The following is a 19,730-nucleotide window of genomic DNA, read 5'->3' on the forward strand; positions in this document are numbered from 1 at the left end:
CATCGCGCAGGCGCGCTGCGTTGCGGCCGGAGCGGGGGAGGGGCGCGCCCGTGGGAGCCGCGGGGAGGCCGAGCGGGCGGAGCGGATCGTCGCCGAGGAGCCGCCATGGAGGCGCGGGGGCAGCCGCAGTCGCCGGCAGCGTGAGTGCGGGGCGGGCGAAGGACGCGCGCCCCTTCCGGGCAGCTTCCGCCGAGCCCGCCTCCTCCCGCGCCGCGGGGCCCTGGGCGGCCGGTTCCCATGGCGACGGGCGGGGCGGAGGCGGGAGGGAGGGAGGCCCCCGCCCACCCCTCCTCTCTCTCTCTCTCTCTCTCCCGGCAGGGACCGGAGGAGCCAGGGCGATGCCAACCCGGCGGCCACGGCCCACATCGCGGAAGACGTGCAGGGCGACGACCGGTGGATGTCCCAGGTGAGCCTCGCCCGTCGCGTGCCCGTCGTCGCCCGGGGAAGAGGCCCGGCGGGGGGAAGCGGCGGCCCTTCGGAGCGGAGGAGCCGCCGGTGCCTTCACGCTGCTCGTCTCCCTCCCTGCAGCACAACCGCTTCGTCTTGGACTGCAAGGACAAGGAGCCCGACGTGCTCTTCGTGGGCGACTCCATGGTCCAGTTGCTGCAGCAATACGAGGTACGGGGGTGAGGGGGGCTCCTTTGGCTCCCCGGCTGGGAGAATCCGACCCGTTTATGGGACTCCCTTTTAATTTAGTAAAAGTGCACATTGGCCGCGATACAGCATTCCACCTCTTCATCAGCTTTACATTGGTCAGTAATCAACATTTCAATCAATAAACAAACTGATTTTCAGTAGAAAAGTTTGGATAATTCTGATTTGAAAAGGTGGGGCAAAAACTCATACAGCAAAATACTAGCAGATGTCGAAAAGGATCTTTGCATCTCTTACCCTGAAGGCATATCTGTGAGCGGTTTGAGGAAGCCCAAGCAGCTGGGGTAGACCGGGTGCCACCTCAGTGGGCAACCTCTGGCCCCTGGGGGACAGGGCAGCATCCAAAACCCTCACAGAAGGCATCGTGCCTGGATTTCAGTAGCATCATTTGGTTGTTTTTCGTGGTGGTGTGTTGCATAGTGGGAACGGGCATGGGTTTTTTTCCAAAGACAAACCGATTCCATTCCCAATCCAGAAGGTTTGGTGACATCACAGGATGATTTCCAGGCCTCCAGATGATCAGAAGTGTCCAATGGGCTTCAAGTGTTTCCCATCCTTATCTGGATTGCAGATGACCGAGGATGGATTCTTTGCTTTAGCCTGAATAAAAATGTTCCCTTTTAATCTAAGCAACCGCTGAATGCTTAAGCGTATCAGTAGTTTATTCCTGAAATCCCCTGCCTTTGTTCAGGGATGATTCCAAATATTTATCATTGCAGATATGGCGAGAACTTTTTTCACCATTACATGCACTGAATTTTGGGATTGGTGGAGACACTACAGGACATGTTTTGTGGAGACTGAAGAACGGTGAACTGGAAAATATTAAGCCCAAGGTAAGGTGCCTATAACTGTGAGAAAGAACATTACCTCCTGTAATATTCTCTCCTCCCTCTCCCCTGCCCCCTTCCCCCCCCCCCCCCAGTGCCCTTTGCTGGGTTTTGTTACACCCAAAGCATTCCTATGTTATTCTAATTCAGAGCTATTACCTGCACAGTCTGATTGGTATCTGACTGGCAAGGGAGCGGAGAGCTGTGACTGCCACGTTCCCTGGGCACTGAAACATTCTAGGGGCCGCTTGTGATGTTGCATTTCTATCTGAAGCCAGGCAATGCAGAAATCTTTCTTTCTGGCCCCTCCCTCAATCACAGGTCGTTGTTCTTTGGGTTGGAACAAACAACCATGAGAACACAGCAGAGGAAGTAGCTGGTGGGATAGAGGCCATCGTGAGACTGATCAATACCCGGCAGCCCCAGGCTAAAATCATTGTACTGGTATGTAAAAGTACCACCTTCGGTGCATTTGCATATTTTTGTAACTTGTTTTTTTTAATCAGGTGGAAGGGAAGCATCATAAGAAGAACAAAAGTGCTGGCTTTTGTTACAGAAAGTCAACTGGAGAAGCCTTACCTTGGCCGAGGGGGAGAATTGGAAGGCTGCCTCAGACAATCACTAATTTAATCATTGTTTGTGACAGCTTAATTTTGTAAGCATCTGGATAATAGAGCCAAGGTGGCGCAGTGGTTAAATGCAGCACTGCAGGCTACTGCTAGATCAGCAGGTCAGCGGTTCAAATCTCACCGGCTCAGGGTTGACTCAGCCTTCCATCCTTCCGAGGTGGGTAAAATGAGGACCCAGATTGTTGGGGGCAATATGCTGACTCTCTGTAAACCGCTTAGAGAGGCCTGAAAGGCCTATGAAGCGGTATATAAGTCCACTGCTATATTCTTTCATAAAGGCAACTCTAAGATGGCCATGTTCTCCTGAAAAAGGAAGTCTTTACATAAGAGCAATACATGATAGTATAATTTTCCTCCTATTGATTCATCTTTTTAAAAGTGGCTGTGGAAAAGCCAAACATGGGAGTGTGGGAGAGCTTTCCTGCTAACCTGCACTTCTCCCCTCCCTCATTCAAGGGCCTGCTCCCTCGAGGTGAGAAGCCAAACCCGCTGCGGCAGAAGAACTCCAAGGTGAACCAGCTCTTGAAGGCCTCCTTGCCGAAGCTGGCCAGTGTCCAGCTGCTGGATGTGGATGGGGGCTTTGTGCACTCGGATGGTGCCATTTCATGCCACGACATGTTTGATTTTCTGCACCTGACGGGTGCCGGCTACACAAAGATCTGCAAACCCCTCCATGAACTCATCATGCAGCTGCTGGAGGAAACCCCGGAAGAGAAACAGGCAACCCTGGCCTGACAGCCTCCCCATCCCACCCCACCCCACCGCCATCAGCCCAGTTCTGTTTTCCATGGCACTACTGAATCCTCGCTCAACATGCTTCCCATTGTTGAATGTTACTGGGTGTTGTGTTCAGCCCTGGAAAGGGAGGTGGAGGGTGGCACGGCCGGTCCCGCAGCCTGTGGCTGGCCAAAGATGTCCCAGGGCCTCTTTGGTCACTTGGCCTGAACAGGATCTCCCCATGGCCGCTTCTCCCTCATGGGGTGGTGAGAATGCTGGTCAGCGGCCCGCTGGCTCCTGCTGCTCTCCTTTTCCCATTCCTGCCTCCTCAGTGTCCAGGCTGCCCACAGCGTTGAAATGCCTAAACTCATCGGTCGCACTCACATTCCACTCCCTGGACTGAAAAGTAGCTGCTTCTTTAAAAGTTGGAATTGTTTGAAGAGTTTTTATATTTACTGGATTTGGGTTTTTGTTTTAAGTGATATTAGCTGCTTTCTTGCTTTGGCAAACAAACCAGAACAGGAGACGGCTACCTGTGACAACTTGATACATGTGAACAATTATGGGTTGAGTGAGTGAACATTTAACTTGGCTATTTCATTTCTTTGTTTAAAAGGATGTGATTCCCTTTCTGGGAACAGGATGGGGGGTGGTCGGCTTCGGAAAAAACCTGCCTCTGAGGTGTGTTGGTGCAACACTCCCAACTTGTCCAAGGCCTTGGAGCCTGTCTGCTCATTCCCATCCAGATTAAACTGACGCTTCTTCTTGCTAGGTTATCTGCTGCAGAATGCTCATTTTTAAGAGCAAAAAGCAAGTGATTGTTCCATTGCACCCCTCCCCTGGCCCACCCCCCCTTCCCTTGCAAGGGCTGAGCTTCACAATCCCAGGACATCCCTTTCTGCGGGGCGGGGGGGGGGTCAGCCTTGTACAAGTATTTGTGCAAATGAGTCCTTTTGCCGTGGCCATTTCATCTGCCCGGGATATTCCAAGTCTGCCAGAGTATAGTTTTTAGAAAAAAAAACCCTCTGAAGTATAATGCCTCAGTTCATAGAGATTTTTCTGGGAAGAACTTTCAGTCTCAGATAATAAGTGGGATTGTGAGAGAAAGATTTTATCCCTAAACAGGCAGCGAAGAAGGAAGATACCTGAGCAAGTGATGGGCCCCAGTTCCCCAAATGTGCTTTGATACCTGAGAATGCAGTAAGGAATACAGATGTTACTGTAATTTCTCTTCTCCCCCCCCACAACCACCCTAGGCCACCCCAGCTGTAGCCCCTCGAAAGACATCCTTTACCCACTTGGCATTTGTTCTGAGAAGATGCCTCCGTTCATGGCTGTGCTCTTGACCAATCGTGTCTTCCAGAGGATCCTGCCCTGGTCAGCCAGCCAATCATCTTTTCCCTTGCATCTCCCAGCACAAGCATCAGCTTGGCAAAAGCACAAGGCTTCAAGAATTCCCAGAGTGAATCCACCCTCCGGAGGTTCTCTGTGTTGGCATCCAGGGATTGGAGTGGGCAGGGGCCATTGGGGTGGCACCTGGCTGCTTTCCTGCAGAGATGCCTCCGGCCTGAGGCTTGGTCCTTTCCCAGCCATGACTGCTTTGGAGCCCAGCGGCTTCTCCTGCACCCAGGCCTTGGCCAGTGTCCTCACTAAGAAAGCCCTGTGTCTCCCCATGGGATTGGCAGCCTCGCCAGAGGCCCCTTGAGGTCCCGGCTGCATCCTTGGCAACAGCAATCTATATCTTGCTGCCTTCTTGTGCCCCATGGAGGTCCTGCTCCTCACATTTGCTGGGGACTCAGGTTGGCTCATCTGCTGCCCGCCCAGGAGCACCCCTTGCCAGTGTGTGCTGCGCCCTGGATCTGGTCCTGTGATATCCGAGCGTTGCCCGTTTCCTATTCATTGCAGCGCACGGGGAGTGCAGATGAAGGCACCGTTGATCTTGTGGCCTGCATGTGGGAAGGGGCCGCCCGTACTTTGGAGGAAGAGCCGAGTTGGGGGGTAACATTCGCCTCCCCTCCCACGTCAGTGGCTTCCCTGCGCCCCCGGAGGGAGGAACCTGCTCTGGCTAAGCGGCGCCGGTGGCCGGTAGAGCCCGTTGGCTGTGAGCGTCTTTCCCTATGGAGGTCTCTCTTCTTCCGTCCACGCTTCTCCGCGTCTAATTGGGAGGGGGGTCTTTCCGCCCGGGGCTTCGCAGCGGGGCCAACCGCCGCCTTCCAAGCGAGGCCGCCGGCCTCCACCGCGCCGCTCCGTCTGCCTGGGGCAGGTAGGCAGGCAGGCCGGGCGCTCCTCCTCCTCCTCTTCCTCCTGCGCGTCCCGCCCTCGCCCGCCTCCCTTTAAAGGACGCGGCCTCGGCGGCGCCGCCCAGACGAGCGGAGCGCCCGTCCCCGCGGCTGCCGGCCCGCCACCCCCGCCGCCCGCCGGCCATGCTGAGGGCGCCGCTGTCGCTGCTGCTGCTGCCGCTGCTGCCGCTGCCTCCCCTGCGCGGGGCCGCGGCCGGGCCGCCCGAGAAGCGCGTGGTGCAGAAGGAGGCGGCCTTCGAGCAGCTCTACGGCGACGCCGTCAACGAGGAGCTGCTCAACATCTACGCCTTCAACCACAGCGTCTCCCGCAACCGGGTGAGCCGCCTCCGCCCGCCCGCCAGGCGCGCCGGCACCTCGGGCGGCAGGAAGCGGGGGCGGCGCCGGCGCCTCCCGAGCCGAGGCCCCGTTCGCCCCCGCCGGCCTGGCTACCCGACCTTTGCCCCGCGCCTGCCAGCTGGCCCCGGCGGTGGTGCCCGGCTCCTCCCGCCGGCCGGCCTGGCGGTCCCTGCGCGCGGGGGCCTCTTTGCCGGGGCGGCTGGGCCTGAGCGCCGCTCTCGTTGCCCCACAGACGGAAGGCGTCCGGGTGTCGGTGAACGTGATCTCCCAGCAGAAGGAGCGGCCGGTGCTCTTCCCGGTGCTCTTCGTGGTGCGGCAGAAGGAGGCGGTGGTCTCCTTCCAAGTGCCCTTAATCCTCCGGGGCCTGTGAGTAGCCTCCCCCCCTCCCGCGCGCCGCCCTCTTCCGGCTCCTCCGACGGGACGGCCCAGCTGGGAAGCCGGCAACCGGGAGGGCCGCTGGGGCCAACAGCTGGCGCCCTTTCCTAGCCCCTCCTGGCAGCCGGGCCCCGCCTGGCTCTCCAGCTGCCCCCCCCCCCCCGGCAACAGCAGGGGGAAAGGGAGGCTGGCTGCTCCTGGGGTGCTCCGAGCCCCAGGGGCCCCGATGGCTCTGTGGCCCTAATGGGAAGGGGCCCCGCAGCAGCTCCTCCTCCTCCTCCCCCCCTGGCAGGTTCCAGAGGAAGTACCTCTACCAAGATGTCAGCCGCACTCTGTGCCAGCCGCCCACCAAGAGCGAAGTGGAGACCCAGTTCTTCTTCGTGGACGTCTCCACCCTCTCGACCACCAACGCCTCTTACCAACTGCGGGTCTCCCGCGTGGAGAACTTTGTACTCAGGTGAGCCGGGCTGGCGGTGGGAGGCGAAGGGCAAAGGTGGGGCGAGGGTCCTGGCCATGGGGAGGGGAGGAGGGCGGAGCACCCGGGTGGGCCCTGGAAGGCAGGCAGATTCTCCATGCGCTGCCCCAGAAGTGGAAAAAGCCCTGCGTGCCAAACACCCAGTCAGTCTGTCCGCCAGGGAGGAGGAGGAGGAGGAGGAGCTTCTCAGTTTCTGCTGGGGGAGGGGGGGTCTCTGAGCGGAGGGGGCAAGCTGTCAGTGGGACCCCTCTTGTGGTAGCCCTGCCTGCACCAACCACTGCCCCTGCTGGTCTCTCTCGATGCAGGACGGGGGAGCCCTTCACTTTCAACGCCACAGCAGCCCAGCCACAGGTAGGTCTCCCGGCAGTCCAGGTGGGTGTTGCCTGGGGGGGGGGGGAATAAGACACCCACCCACCCACCGCCAAGGCTTGGGCATCTCTGAACTCTGGACCTGCCTGTTAAACGGGGACACTTAGCCGGAGGTTCTGTCCATCTCACCCCGGCACTCGGACAGGCCTTTCTGTTGTCCTGAGGCCGGGGGGTCAGGCAGGACCTGTGGGAGGCCTCCGCCTGCCAAGCTGCAGCCCCTTTGCTGTGACCCTCCTGCCCTCGGAGCACCCGCTGTGGGTCCCCAAGATGAGGCCTTTGGGTGCTTGGCTTCCCTGATGAGGTGCCCAACGAAGCTTCCCAGCCTCAAGAAGGGCCCCCAAGGAGCCCCCACAGCTGGCAGGCAGAGAAGGTCCGGGTTGGGGGCTGGGTGTGGTGCCCGAAGAAAGGGAGGTGTCATCAGAAAGGCTCTTCTGAAACGGTTCTCCTCTCTCTCTCTCTCCTTGACGCACAGTACTTCAAGTACGAGTTCCCCGAGGGGCTGGACTCCGCCATCATTAAAGTGACCTCAACCACGGCCTTTCCTTGCTCGGTCATTTCCGTCCAGGACATTCTGGTCAGTGAGGGGTGAGGGATGCTTATAGGACCCAGGGGGCTGCAGGCCTCCTTTCGCCCAAGCGGCTGACTTCCCCTTCTGGCTTGCTCTCTTACTGCCCAGTGTCCCGTCTACGACCTGGATAACAACGTGGCTTTCATTGGCACCTACCAGACCATGACCAAGAAGGCAGCGATCACCGTGCAGGTACAACTGGGATGCCAGTAATCTGACTGGCCCTGTTAATATGGGATAATATCGCGGATGTCAGTTAGCCGGCGCTGGCGCTGGCATCGGTTGGCCTGAATGGCCCATCTTGCCTTGGCCTCTGAAGCAGCCGCCTAGGACCACCGACTCAAGTCTCCGGAGGGTCGTCCACGCGTTGTCTATAACACAACGGTTAGAGAGTAGAAAGCAGGACGCCTGAGGGGGCGAACAAGGAGCCTCTGAAGACCACCCTCTGATCTTCACTCAAAGATTTTCTCCATTCCTTGGTTTTTCGCAGAAGAAGGATTTCCCCAGCCAAAGTTTCTACGTGGTCGTGGTAGTGAAGACCGAAGATGAAGCTTGTGGGGGACCTTTACATTACTACCCTCTTTCCAAAGGTATCGGGGGGGAGGGGGCAGCTGGGCTGAGGGCTGTTTGTGGAGGCTTCATCAGCTGACTGGCCAGGAAGGCCTCCAGGGACGATAGCGCCCGGCACGTGAGGGATCTGGGAGCCAGGCTTGGGGGTGCGAGGCTGTGTTCTGGGGCTTCTTCCCCTGATCCCCCGTCCCCATTTGGTCGCTTCCACCAGTGCATTTGGGGGAGGAAGCAGATGTGCACATAAGGGGAATGAGGAGGAGGAGACTAGGAAAGCAGTCTGTTCTCCTGTAACATCTGGAGAGGCTGGAAGGGTTTTTAAGAGGCCCCGGAAATCCAGAGTCGTTCTGCCTTCTGGCCTCCACATTCACAGCTAGTCCAGCGTCCCATCTTTGGGGCAAGAAGATCACCTGAGTTCAGGGCCTCCAGGGAGCCCCTCGTGATGGGCAAAGAGGTGGCTGGCTGGAGGAAGGGCCTCTGGAACCTGCAGGGTCAGGGTTAGGAGAGCTGATCCCGCCCTTTCCGTCTCCCAGATGAGCCTATTGACCAAGGCCACCGCCAGAAAACCTTGGACGTCGTGGTGACCCCTGCAGTCAGTTGTAAGCACCTCAGCGGCATATTCCCCTGTGTGGAGAAGGAAGGGGGGGCATCCCCCCCCCTCCTCCTCCTGACTTGGAGCTGGCTTCCTTGTAGACCTAAGGAGTGGGTAGCACAGGGCCTGGCCGGATTGGGGGGGGGGGGCATCTCCAGGAACCTTTGAGCTCAGGTTAGTGGCTGGGGTGGCCAAGAGGGCAGCCACTGGGCTGGGAGGGGAGGGGGGCCGGCAGCCCTGGGCTCGCAGGGGCTTCCTAGCCAGGCCTGCCAGGTGCGTGAGGGCGTCTCCCCGGCTCCTCCACAGCAGAGACCTACCTGAACGGCATCCTCTTCTGCCTGGCCGTCTTCCTGTCCTTCTACGTCCTGACGCTGCTCATTGCCTGCTGGGAGAACTGGCGGTGAGTGTGCCCATGGGGGCTCCTCTGCCAAGGGAACGCCTTGGGCGCCGCCACTCCCGTCCCCCTTGCTGTCGTGGAGCCCGTTCTCCTTGGCAGTGGGGGCAGGGCCTCAGTGGAAAACGCGGCTTTGCCCTGTTTGTGTGGCGGGGCCGAAGGGGAAGGGCGGGCAAGAGGGCCTTCCGGGCGGCAGCGTTCATGCCACCCAATGCCCGCTTCTCCTGGGGAGGAGGGGGAAGGCAGCCGCACGTTCCTTCAGGAGGCTTCCTTGCTCGGCAGGCGGCAGAAGCGGAGGCAGCGGCAGCTCCAGGTCCTGAGTGCGGTGGACACTCCCTGTTCCGATGGGGGGGTGCGAGGTAGGTGGGGGTCTGGTGCCCTCGGGGGGTGGGGGGGTCTGTGGCCGGGGAGGGGCCTTTTCTTCGGCTTCTGCTCGCGGTGCTCGTGGTCCTGACGGCTGCAGGCCTTTTGCCGAGTCCCGGCGGGGGGTGGCAGGCGCATGCTGAAACCCCCTTGGGGTCTGACTCTTCCAGGGACCACCAGCCCTCAGTTGCTGGAGCCCCAGAGCTGAATCAGCCTCACTCCATAACTCATGGTGGGTTTGCACAACGTGCTGGACTGCGCTGAAATGCGGTCAGGGTGCTGCAAGAACCAGTTGCTGGTTGTGCATGTTACACGGATGTTACACGGATGTTACACGCTTAGATTTTGATCTTCTTGGGCTGGGAAGCGGCATGTGGGGACTGAAGAGCTCAGAGCTTCAGAACTACAGCATGCGTCTCCCTCACATCAGGCAGCTGCCTTAGTTTATAAACAATTTCTTCCTTTCCTCCCTTCCTTCCTTCCTTCCTTCCTTCCTTCCTTCCTTCCTTTCCTCCTTTCCTCCTTCCTTCCTTCCTTCCTTTCCTCCTTCCTTCCTTCCTTTCTTCCTTCCTTTCCTCCTTCCTTCCTTCCGGGATGCTGCTCCACGCCAAGCCTCTCTTCTTGGTAAGCAGTCAGCCTCCCACCCCCCCCCCAACTCGGCTTCTCTTGCTTCCTGTGCTGGGGGAGATCCCTCTTCCCCTGGGGTCGGCCCTGAGATCAGCTGCAGAGACCCCCACCCACCCCCGCACTGAGTGGCCCTTCTGGGAGCTCCCCTCCGGAGGGGCTGGCCGGTCCAAGGCCGTGATGGGGCTCCTTTCAGGCTGAGTTGTGGCTCTGTTGTTGCAGGGGGGCTTCCGGATTCCTTCCAGGGACACCCTGCCCTCAGCAGTCAGAGCTACGGCTCCTTTGGTGAGTTCCAGCCTCCCGGCCAGCAGAAAAGGGAGGAGGGGGCTCCTGCCTATTGGGGACGACGATGCTTTCCTCGGCTCCCGGCTGGGCCCGGCGGGTGCCTTTCCCCCCCCCCCAATACCTGGCTGGTGACTCACCTGGGGGCCCCCTCGCTCCCCCCCCAGCAGACACCGGCTCGGCCGCCAGCAGCGAGAACGTCACGGACAGCCTGCTTTCCACGGAGGCCTCCTCCAACTACGCCGGTGAGACGCGTGACTGGCGCTCGGGGTGCTTCCTGTCGCCCGGCTGCCCCCTGCATGCGTGTGGAGGAGGGGCTTTCTGGGCTGCGCTGCCCCCCGCTTGCAAAGGGGCCCTTCTGGGCAGGATTGGCCCCACTCTGTGTAACTCTCTCCTTTCTCCCCAAGGGCAGCACATGTGCCAGCAGCGGCAGAGACACTGGGCAGCCTTTGCAATGGGTAGAGAGAGACTGCCCCCCCCCGTCAGTCTGGCATCTCCTTCCTGTGCCCCTTGCCTGGCCGGAGGCCCCTCCTTGGCAGCAGTGGGCCAAGCCCCCCTCTTCGGGGCTCCGCAGGGAATGAAGCTTTTAGAGCATTTGGGGGCCGTGGCTGGAAGGAATAGGGGGCGCTGAGGCCTCTCCCTTCCTCCCCGGTGCTGCCAGTGGGGCAAGGCGTGTTCTCTGCACAGGCTCTGGCCCGGCTCTTTCCTGGCTGTCCCTTGCCTTCAGGGTCTCTGGGTGGCTCCTCTGCCCCCGAGGGAAGAGCCCGAAGGCCCAGGGCAGCCAGCGAGTCACTTCCCCTCAGGGCCTGGCCCAGCGGCTGCTTGCCTGGCAAGGGCACCAGCAGTGGGATGCCAGACCCCCCCCCTTTCCCTCGACGAACGGAGGCTTCCTGAGGGGCTGCCCCTGTGACCAGGGAGGGAGTCTTCCGTGCCCCCCAGGGGTGGGCCTGGGTGTCCGGCCTCTCAGCCCCCCCCCTCCCTCTGCACCTGAGGAACTGCAGCCCCTCAGAAAGCTCGGGGGGGGGGGGGTTGCATGATGGTTCCCCTCCCCTTGCTGGGGGTTGCATGGCTTCCAATCAGCCGGGCGAGGGTGCTTGGGAAGTGGGGGGTGGGGGGCGGCTACCGTGGGGCCCGTCTCTCCTCGGGCCTCCTGCTCACTCAGCCTCCACAGGCCAACTGCCAGCAGGCTCCGGTCAGCCCCATCGGTAATTGGATGGCACGGGCCGACCGGCACTTTCAAAGCCCCGAACCTTTGCGGTAACGCTGGCTTCTGCCCCCTCCAGATCGCTCCCTAGAGAACGTGGTGGGGCGGCCGCGGCTCGACTCGCTCAGCTCCGTGGAGGAGGACGACTACGACACCCTGACTGACATCGAGTCGGACAAGAACGTCATTCGCACCAAGGTTGCCCAGGGGGGGGAGGGGGCAGCTCTGGGGCCACCGTTGCCCAGAGATTAGGGAGAGGGCCGAGATTGGGTGCCGCTCTGCTGCCCAGCACTCCTCTGACCCTCAGTTGGGGGGCTCTGCAGAGCCTGGAGGGCGGGGGGGAGCTTGCAAGGGGCCTGGGCACGTCCTGCGTGAGCAGCCTGAGAAGGGCTCCGGGTGCAGCCAGGCCCCAGGGAAGAGCAGGGGGTGCTGTGTGTGAGCCCTGGGGAGACTTGAGTGCGCCCCCCCCCCATCCCAGTTACCTGCTGGAGCCTCTTCCTGGGTGTTGGCAGAGGAGGGGCCCATTGGAGGGGCTGCCAGGTGGGGCTCCGCAGGGGGAGGCTTCCGGGGGAGGGGAGGGGCCGCAGCTCAGCAAGAGTCCGGTGTGTTTTGCAGAAGTTCCTGTGTGTGTCTGATCTGGCACGCAAAGACAAGCGAGTCCTGCGGAAGAAATACCAGATCTACTTCTGGTGAGAGAGCTGGGTGGGGCTGGGGGATGGTTGTGCGTCCCCCCCCCACAGACCCCCCTGGCTGCACACTGCCAGGGCAACTGGAAAGAATAGGGGGCCGAGGTGGCGCAGTGGTTAGGGTGCAGCACTGCAGGCCACTTCAGCTGACTGCTAGTTCTGCAGTTCGGCTGTTCAAATCCCACCGGCTCAGGGTTGACTCAGCCTTCCATCCTTCCGAGGTGGGTGAAATTGAGGACCCGGACTGTGGGGGGGGGGATATGCTGACTCTCTGTAAACCGCTTAGAGAGGGCTATAAAAGCCCTATGAAGCGGTATATAAGTCTAACTGCTATTGCTATATTGCTAACTGACGGGGGACTTCCAATGGAGAACGTCCTCTCGCCCCCTCCCTCCCTCCTTCCCCCCCCTGCAGGAATATCGCCACCATTGCTGTCTTCTACGCCCTGCCGGTCGTCCAGCTGGTCATCACCTACCAGACGGTAACGCAGCCCCTGGCTCCCTCCCCCCCCGGCCTTGGCCCTGGCCTGTGCCCAGCCTGTCTCCCCTGTCTCCAGCCCTCCTGGCCAGCCCCTCCTTTGCCCCCCGCAGGTGGTGAACGTGACTGGGAACCAGGACATCTGCTACTACAACTTCCTCTGCGCCCACCCTCTGAGCAACCTCAGGTAGGAGCCGGGAGGGTGGCCCCCGCCTTGCTTCTCCCCCCCCGCCCTCGGCCCCCGGGGCTTGACGTCGCCCACCTCTCCGTCCCTCCAGTGCCTTCAACAACATCCTGAGCAACCTGGGCTACGTCCTGCTGGGCCTCCTCTTCCTGCTCATCATCCTGCAGCGCGAGATCGGCTACAACCGGGCCCTGATGCGCAACGACTTCCAGGCGGTGGTGAGGCCCTTCTCTTCCCGGGACCACGGGGGGGGACGGGGAGACCCGTGGCTCTTCCTCCCCCTCTGCCCCCTCGGCCTGGAGAGGGGAGCTGGGAGGGGGCGGCTTCCTCAGGCAGGACGTCCCGTTGCAGGAGTGTGGCATTCCCAAGCACTTCGGCCTCTTCTACGCCATGGGCACCGCCCTGATGATGGAGGGCCTCCTGAGCGCCTGCTACCACGTCTGCCCCAACTACACCAACTTCCAGTTCGGTGAGTGGCTCCCCGCCGGGTCCCCGGGTGGGCGGCCTGTGTGGCCTCCAAGGCCTGGGAAGGAACCCCGGAAGCCTCGCGGTCGGTCCTGCCGTTCAGCCGGGGAGGGCGGGGCCTTCCGGGGCTCAGCCGTGGCTCTTCCGTGGCAGACACCTCCTTCATGTACATGATTGCCGGGCTGTGCATGCTGAAGCTGTACCAGAAGAGGCACCCGGACATCAACGCCAGCGCCTACAGCGCCTACGCCTGCCTGGCCGTCATCATCTTCTTCTCGGTCGTGGGGGTGGTGAGTGAGCACAAGGGGCAGCCCCTCTGGGCCCCCGTAGGAGGTTCATCCTTGGGGAGGCGCTGGGAGCCCTGGAGATAGCGGGGGGGGGAGCCGACTCCGAGAGGGGATCCTCGAAAGGTGTGCCAAGCTGGGGAATGAACTGCATCTTCCCTAGGACAAGCCCCCCCCCCCCCAAGCAGGAGTTCCTGAGTCCAAGGAGAGTTTCCCCCCCCCCCCACCCCCTGAAGCCTCTGTCCCTGCCGCTCTCTGCCCCCAGGTCTTTGGCAAAGGCAACACGGCCTTCTGGGTGGTCTTCTCGGTCATCCACATCCTGTCCACGCTGCTGCTCAGCACCCAGCTGTACTACATGGGCCGCTGGAAACTGGGTGAGTGGGTGGGTGGGAGTGGGGGGAGCTCTGGGGGAGGGGGCTGGGTGGGGTTGCCCACGAGGGGGATTGCCAAGGCCAGCCAGGATGCAGCCCACCCCCAGCCTCTCCGGGGGTCTTCAGCGTCTCCGTCTCCCCCCAGATTCTGGCACCTGGCGCCGGATCTTCCATGTGCTGTACACAGACTGCATCCGGCAGTGCAGCGGGCCCATGTACACAGTGAGTGAGGAGGTGGGTGGGGGGTCCCCCCTCCCTCCCTCTTTTGGAATCTCTCTTCCTGGAGGCCTCACCCATCCCCCCCCCCCACTGCTTCTCTCTGCAGGATCGGATGGTGTTGCTGGTGATGGGGAACCTCATCAATTGGTCTCTGTGAGTGAAAGTAGCCGGCCAGTTACCCCCCCCCCCAAAGGCCAAAGACGGAGTGCCCGCCTTTGGGGCTCAAACAGCCGCTTCACAGGCAGCGTCCCAAGAGGCCGCACCCGCTGGGGAGCCTCCGGATGCTTTCGGGGGAGAGTAGCAGAGTTGGGGGCCCAGGTGGGAGGGCTGCTCTCAACCGCCTTCCTCTGCCCAGGGCGGCCTATGGGCTGATCATGCGCCCCAACGACTTCGCCTCCTACCTGCTGGCCATCGGCATCTGCAACCTCCTGCTCTACTTCGCCTTCTACATCATCATGAAGGTGCCTCCCTCTGCCCAGGGGTGCTTCTCTCTGGAGGGGGGGGGCTCCCCGGGACACACACGCCCCGATGGCCCCCCTGACCCCTCTTCTCCCTGCAGCTCCGGAGCGGCGAGCGGCTTCTCCCGGTGCCCCTGCTCTGCATCACCTGCACCTCCGTGGTGTGGGGCTCCGCCCTCTTCTTCTTCTTCCAGGGCCTGAGCACCTGGCAGGTGAGCTCACCCAGCCCAGGGGGGGTGCGGTTGCAGCTTCTCTTGGCCCCCGCGGGGGCCGGGTTGCCTCGGGGCTGCTGGGCGTCCAGGTGAGGGGAAGCTGGGCTTCCTCCTCGGGGGGCTCGGTCCTGGCCCTTCGCCCTCTTGGCTGGGCTCCCGCACGGCGGTTGGGCAGCGGGTGAGAGGAGCAGCTGCTTCTCAACCCCTGCCGAACGGCCGGCCTGCCCTGTGCCCTGGCCTGCTGCTCACCCTGAGCCCGGCTGGTCGCTGCTTTCCACAGAAAACTCCGGCCGAGTCCCGCGAGCACAACCGGGAGTGTGTCCTGCTGGGCTTCTTCGACGACCACGACGTCTGGCACTTCCTCTCCTCCATCGCCATGTTTGGCTCCTTCCTGGTACGGCAGAGGTCTCCAGGGGGAAGGGGCTCTGGGGTCAAGGGGCAGAGGTCTCCAGGGGGAAGGGGCTCTGGGGTCAAGGGGCAGAGGTCTCCAGGGGGAAGGGGCTCTGGGGTCAAAGGACAGAGGTCTCCAGAGCGGAACACAACTTGGCTTTAGCCTGAGGATGGGATGGGGGGAGGGGAGAAGGGTTTGAGCGCTGTTGGACATACATTCTGGGGGGCCCTCACAGGGGATTGCGACCCTCCCCCGCTGCCCCTCCAGGGGCCTCTGATGGTGCCTTCCCTTTGCGCAGGTCCTGCTGACCCTGGATGACGACCTAGACTGCGTCCAGCGTGACAAGATTTATGTCTTCTGAGGGAGCCCAGAGGCTCACTGGAAGGTCTCCTGCTGGCGGGTGCTGGGGCCACAGCTGTGAGCTCCCCCCTCCCCAACGCATCAAGGGAGTGTCTGCGGAGGGGGAAGGATGCCGCCATCCTGAGCCTCCGAAAGCTGAGCCGGCCGGGCAATGGGTTCAAAGGCTGCCCCTCTGTCGGTTTCCCTTCCTCGGCCAACAGCGGAGAGAAAAGCTCCCGGGCTCCAGCACTGCTCGCAACTCTGGGGAGAGGCTGCAAGCGGAACAGCTGGGCTGCCGTTCAGTGGGGCAGCCCTCGGAAACCGACTCTGTTCTCTTCCTCGGTGCCTGCACCGACCTCTGCAGGGGCCTCCGCTGCTTTGTTAAACAGGGAGCAACGGCCACTCGCCCCCCCTCTGCCCCCCGGCTGCAGCCGCAGCATTGTCCAGGCAGGGGGTGCCCCTTCCTCCTCCTCCTCCTCCTCCTCAGGCCCATCGGGTGCCACATAGTCACTGCCCGTGAGGAGGAAGGGGGCTCCTCCACGCAAGTTGGGGAGGCTGAAGGCCTGCGCAGCTGAGGGGTCCCTGGGGCCGCCTCCCTAGCTTTGGCCCCCAAGCAAGCCGGGCCCTGGTTTCCTGGGGGGAGGGGGGCCAGGAGAAGATCAGAAAGGTCAGTCCAGGAGGCCGAGAGCTGCTCTTTCCCCACTCAAGGACCAGCCCCTCCCTCCCCCTTTGTCCATTCCTGGTTCTGGATTGTGGCTGAGACGGTTTTCCTTTGAAATGGTTCTTGGTATAAAAAACTGTTGAAGAAAATTGGCATTTTGGTCTCTGCAGCTGCCGCCGCCGCCCGATTCAAGCGATAAAAGGTGGCTTTTTCTCATTGGATATGGAGGCTGGGGGGGGGAGGTGTAGCTGCTGGGAGATTGGGGGGGGGGTGTCCCTAAAGAACAGACTCCCCCGAGATGCAGCGACATTAGCTCAGCCCCCAGGTCCTCTGCGCAGAAGGGCCCACCTTGTCTGGGGGGGTGAGGCTACCGTAGAGCCCGTTGCTCCAAGGGACTGTGGCCCTGGGGGCCCCTCCCTTCCCCCCTTGCTCTCTGCACCCCAAAGCCCCCGGGTGAGCTCATGCAGGAGGCAGGCGTGAGGTCAGGGCTGGCCTGTCTGCCCGGGAAGAGCCCTGCCTAAAAAGGAGAGGCTGTGCGGGGACAGCCCAGGCCGAGCATCCGTCCGCTGGGACTCAGGCATGCCGAGAATGTCTTGGGGCAATAACTCTGCTAAACTTTGGAGTCTTTCCCCAAATATGGTGCGCAGCTTCAGCCACCGAGGAGGGGGAGGGGCGGTGACGTCACGGGCCGGAGGGCCGGAGCCTTTTAGCCCCTCTCCTGGGGCTGCGGAGTCCTGGCAGAGCAGCATCTTGGGAGCCTCCGAGCCAGCACAGCTGTAAGTGCCTCCCTGGCCCACTCGGCAGGGCTGCCTGGGGGGGGGGGGGTCTGCTTTGCTCCAGAGGAGAGAGGGGCTTTCTGGAGGGGCTCCTGGGGAGGGCAGGGAGGAAGGCGAGGTGAGAAGCTGGGCTGGGGCTGAGCATCCCTTGGTCCAAATTGAGCCTCTGCCCCAGAGAGAAGCAGAGCGGCTGGGAAAGGCTGCCTTCGTAGGCAGGGCAAGGAGGGCAGAGGGTCCTGGGTGGGGCCTTGGCATCTGCCAAGAGCTCCCTGGGGTGCGCTCAGACTCACTGCTGTCCTTCTGGCCGGGAGACGGGGGGGGGGGGGTCTGGGATTCCCACAAGGCTTTGAGGGGGACGGGGGCTGTGAACGGAAGGCGGCAGGATTTGCCAAGCGTGTTCTCAGTGTGCCCAGACGGGCGTGGCGGCTGGGAGTGTCTGGAGTTTTGGTCCTGGACGGGAGGGAAGTGAGGCTGCAAAGACTTGGTCGGCCAGGCACGAGAGCAGCTGGGCTGGGCGCACTGAGGATGGCAGCGGGATGCTCCCCCTCCCTGCACGTGAGGGCAGCTGTGCTGGGCAACGCCTGCTTCCCCTGGTCTGGGTGTGGGAGCAGGTCCCCCCCCCCTGCAGGGCTGGACCTCTGGGACTTCCGCCTCCTTGCCCGGGAAGACTGGCTGGAGGTACAGGATGGAAGTCAGCAGGATCTTGGGACGGATCTGCCTCCTGTTTGTTGCCGTCAGATCAGGGAGAGGTGCAGCTGAGGCATCCAGCGTGACTTCTTCAACTGGCCAAAGCAGGAGCCCCTGGGGAGCATAAGGGGCGGAGTGGCGTGAGAGGAAGTGGGCAGGAAGTTTGGTTTCCCTGTGTCCCACCCTGCCTAACAGCCATGGGGAGGCCTGGGGGCAACCGATGGAAGCCTGTGCCGGAGTGGCCTCCCATTGTTTTTCCTCCCTCCCTCCTTCCCTTCCTTCCTTCCTTCCTGGCGTTTTTTGACCGCCGGCAGAGCAGCCCAGCTGCCTCAGTCTCCTCGCCTGCTGCCTCCCCCAGACCCGTCCGGTGGACATGGCAAACAAGGGGCCTTCCTTTGGCCTGAGCAGAGACATCCAGGCCAAGCTCGAGAAGAAATATGACGATGAGCTGGAGGAGCGTCTGGTCGAGTGGGTGGTGGCCCAGTGTGGGGGCGAGGTGGGGCGCCCCGAGCGAGGGAGGCTGGGCTTCCAGGTCTGGCTGAAGAACGGCATTGTGAGTATGGGGGCCTGGGGGGGAGGGGGGCAGGCCCAGTCCTGGCGGGGGCTGCAGCTGGGCTTCTATCTTGGCAGATCCTGGGGAAGCTCATCAACAGCCTTCATCCCAGCGGCTCGAAGCCTGTGAAGATCCCGGATCCGCCCCCCACCATGGTCTTCAAGCAGATGGAGCAGATCTCCCACTTCCTGAAGGCAGCCGAGGATTACGGGGTGGTGAAGACGGACATGTTCCAGACGGTCGATCTCTTTGAAGGTGGGTGGGTGTGGGTGTGGGGGGCAGAGCTTGTGCCTTTGCTCCAGAGCCAGAATTCCTGCTGGCCTCCTTGTCTGAGAGAGGTTGGGACCCAGTGGGAGCCCATCTCCCCCAGGAGCCCTTCCATGCTCAGGCTGCCAAATTGCCCTCAGGGGGACCCCTTTCCTGGTCAGACTGGGGGCCAGGGGAGGGCTCCTTTCAAACTCGAAGGCCCCAGGGGGGGCTCTGGAGCTGGGGTGCTCCCTGGCCAGGCTGCCCCCCTGTGAGAGACCATCCCAAGGAGGGCTCCCTCCTCACCCCAGCTCTTTTTCCCTCCAGCCAAGGACATGGCAACCGTCCAGCGCACCCTCATGGCCTTGGGCAACCTGGCCGTGACCAAGAACGACGGGCATTTCCAGGGGGACCCCTCGTGGTTCATGAAGTAAGTGGCAGCGGAGGTGCCCAAGGGCCAGTTGCCCCCAGCAGCTAAACTGCTCCCTGCGGGGAGACTCTGCTGGCATCTTCTCTCTTTGTCTCCCTGTGGGAAGCGATTGCCCCCCTCAACCTCCGGTGGCAGAGGCTGCCTTCGGGGAAAGCGGAGCCTTGGCCCGCTGGGCACAGCACAAGGGCTTGCCAGGGAGGGTGCCCGATGCCCAAGGCTCCATCGTGACCCCTTCTCCCTCCCCAGGAAGTCCCAGGAGAACAAGCGGGACTTCTCCGAGAGCCAGCTGAAGGAAGGCAAGAATGTGATCGGCTTACAGATGGGCTCCAACAAAGGGGCGTCGCAGGCAGGCATGACGGGCTACGGCCGACCCCGGCAGATCATCAGCTAAGCCCAGTCCAGCTGCTGTGCTGCCCCCCACCCCCCAGCCGGCCGGTCTTCCCGCTCTTGCTGACAGCCGGGCGAGCTCCGCCCCACTGCTGCTGCCGCCGCCACCCCCAGGGGTACGCGCAGGGGACCTCCCCACCATGCCCCCTAAGCAGTTCCCGGAAGGGGCGCCGTGCCCAGAGGCTTCTGCTGCTGCTGCTGCTGCGTAGCAACGGCCAGCCAGGCAGCCAACCTGCTCCAGAGCTGCTGGCCTCTGCATGCTGCCCGCTTCACCCGCCCGCCCACTGCACTCCCTCCCGGCCTGCTTTGGCCCTGGCACGCATCCTGGGGCTGCCGGAAGGCTTTGCCCAAAACCGCAGAGCTGAACTTGGCTGAAGCTGCCCAGGAGCCTCTCTTGAGAAACTCTGCCAGGGGCGCAGAAGGAGGCTCCTCTTTTGTACTTTCTGGGGTTATTCATTGGATTAAAAACTGAATCTTTGGGGTCCCTTGGCTACATCTGAGTTTCTTCTCCGCCTGCTCAACTGAGGGAGGGACACGGCCAGGGCCTCATGCCCCCATTTGGGCAAGTCCAGGAGGCAGAGGGGGGGGGGGCTGGCCCAGAGTTCCTGCTCAGTTCCCCCTTCCA

General features: G+C 62.0%; 3 protein-coding genes across 6 annotated transcripts; all 3 read left to right on the plus strand.

Moving 5' to 3' along the window:
- PAFAH1B2 (platelet activating factor acetylhydrolase 1b catalytic subunit 2) lies at positions 1-3,597 on the plus strand. Its single transcript, XM_032229693.1, has 6 exons — positions 1-140; positions 319-406; positions 529-618; positions 1,374-1,490; positions 1,806-1,928; positions 2,570-3,597. The coding sequence occupies exons 1-6, from the start codon at positions 106-108 to the stop codon at positions 2,846-2,848; spliced, it is 732 nt and encodes a 243-aa protein (XP_032085584.1). The 5' UTR covers positions 1-105; the 3' UTR covers positions 2,849-3,597.
- Positions 3,598-5,204: 1,607 nt separating this feature from the next.
- SIDT2 (SID1 transmembrane family member 2) lies at positions 5,205-16,175 on the plus strand. Of its 4 annotated transcripts, none has more exons than XM_032229687.1 (27): positions 5,206-5,445; positions 5,699-5,832; positions 6,134-6,298; positions 6,622-6,667; positions 7,158-7,259; positions 7,362-7,445; positions 7,744-7,843; positions 8,354-8,419; positions 8,719-8,812; positions 9,089-9,165; positions 10,016-10,078; positions 10,243-10,320; positions 10,483-10,533; positions 11,359-11,477; positions 11,895-11,968; positions 12,380-12,446; positions 12,556-12,629; positions 12,721-12,844; positions 12,978-13,095; positions 13,245-13,381; positions 13,641-13,749; positions 13,892-13,968; positions 14,072-14,118; positions 14,321-14,426; positions 14,525-14,635; positions 14,916-15,029; positions 15,325-16,175. In XM_032229687.1, the coding sequence occupies exons 1-27, from the start codon at positions 5,254-5,256 to the stop codon at positions 15,385-15,387; spliced, it is 2,592 nt and encodes an 863-aa protein (XP_032085578.1). In that variant the 5' UTR covers positions 5,206-5,253; the 3' UTR covers positions 15,388-16,175. The 4 variants fall into 4 exon arrangements, with proteins under 4 accessions (XP_032085580.1, XP_032085578.1, XP_032085579.1 ...); XM_032229688.1 differs by having other exon boundaries at positions 10,246-10,320; XM_032229689.1 differs by lacking the exon at positions 10,483-10,533 and having other exon boundaries at positions 5,205-5,445.
- A 100-nt stretch (positions 16,176-16,275) lies between these two features.
- TAGLN (transgelin) lies at positions 16,276-19,589 on the plus strand. The gene is made up of 5 exons (XM_032229694.1): positions 16,276-16,802; positions 17,804-18,042; positions 18,120-18,297; positions 18,616-18,718; positions 18,965-19,589. The coding sequence occupies exons 2-5, from the start codon at positions 17,863-17,865 to the stop codon at positions 19,107-19,109; spliced, it is 606 nt and encodes a 201-aa protein (XP_032085585.1). The 5' UTR covers positions 16,276-16,802; positions 17,804-17,862; the 3' UTR covers positions 19,110-19,589.
- The last annotated feature ends 141 nt before the right edge of the window (positions 19,590-19,730 follow it).

Source organism: Thamnophis elegans, chromosome 13 (genome assembly GCF_009769535.1).
Source record: "Thamnophis elegans isolate rThaEle1 chromosome 13, rThaEle1.pri, whole genome shotgun sequence".
NCBI classification, from domain to species: Eukaryota; Metazoa; Chordata; class Lepidosauria; order Squamata; family Colubridae; genus Thamnophis; species Thamnophis elegans.

Coding starts and splice junctions, on each gene's coding strand:
- TAGLN (XM_032229694.1), top strand. CDS start 17,863: ATGGCAAACAAGGGGCCTTCCTTTGGCCTGAGCAGAGACATCCAGGCC. Junction 18,298..18,615: donor GACGGTCGATCTCTTTGAAG/GTGGGTGGGTGT, acceptor TTTTCCCTCCAG/CCAAGGACATGGCAACCGTC. Junction 18,719..18,964: donor GACCCCTCGTGGTTCATGAA/GTAAGTGGCAGC, acceptor CTCCCTCCCCAG/GAAGTCCCAGGAGAACAAGC.
- PAFAH1B2 (XM_032229693.1), top strand. CDS start 106: ATGGAGGCGCGGGGGCAGCCGCAGTCGCCGGCAGC. Junction 141..318: donor CAGCCGCAGTCGCCGGCAGC/GTGAGTGCGGGG, acceptor CTCTCCCGGCAG/GGACCGGAGGAGCCAGGGCG. Junction 1,929..2,569: donor AGGCTAAAATCATTGTACTG/GTATGTAAAAGT, acceptor CCCTCATTCAAG/GGCCTGCTCCCTCGAGGTGA.
- SIDT2 (XM_032229687.1), top strand. CDS start 5,254: ATGCTGAGGGCGCCGCTGTCGCTGCTGCTGCTGCCGCTGCTGCCGCTG. Junction 13,096..13,244: donor CTACACCAACTTCCAGTTCG/GTGAGTGGCTCC, acceptor CTTCCGTGGCAG/ACACCTCCTTCATGTACATG. Junction 13,382..13,640: donor TCTTCTCGGTCGTGGGGGTG/GTGAGTGAGCAC, acceptor CTCTGCCCCCAG/GTCTTTGGCAAAGGCAACAC.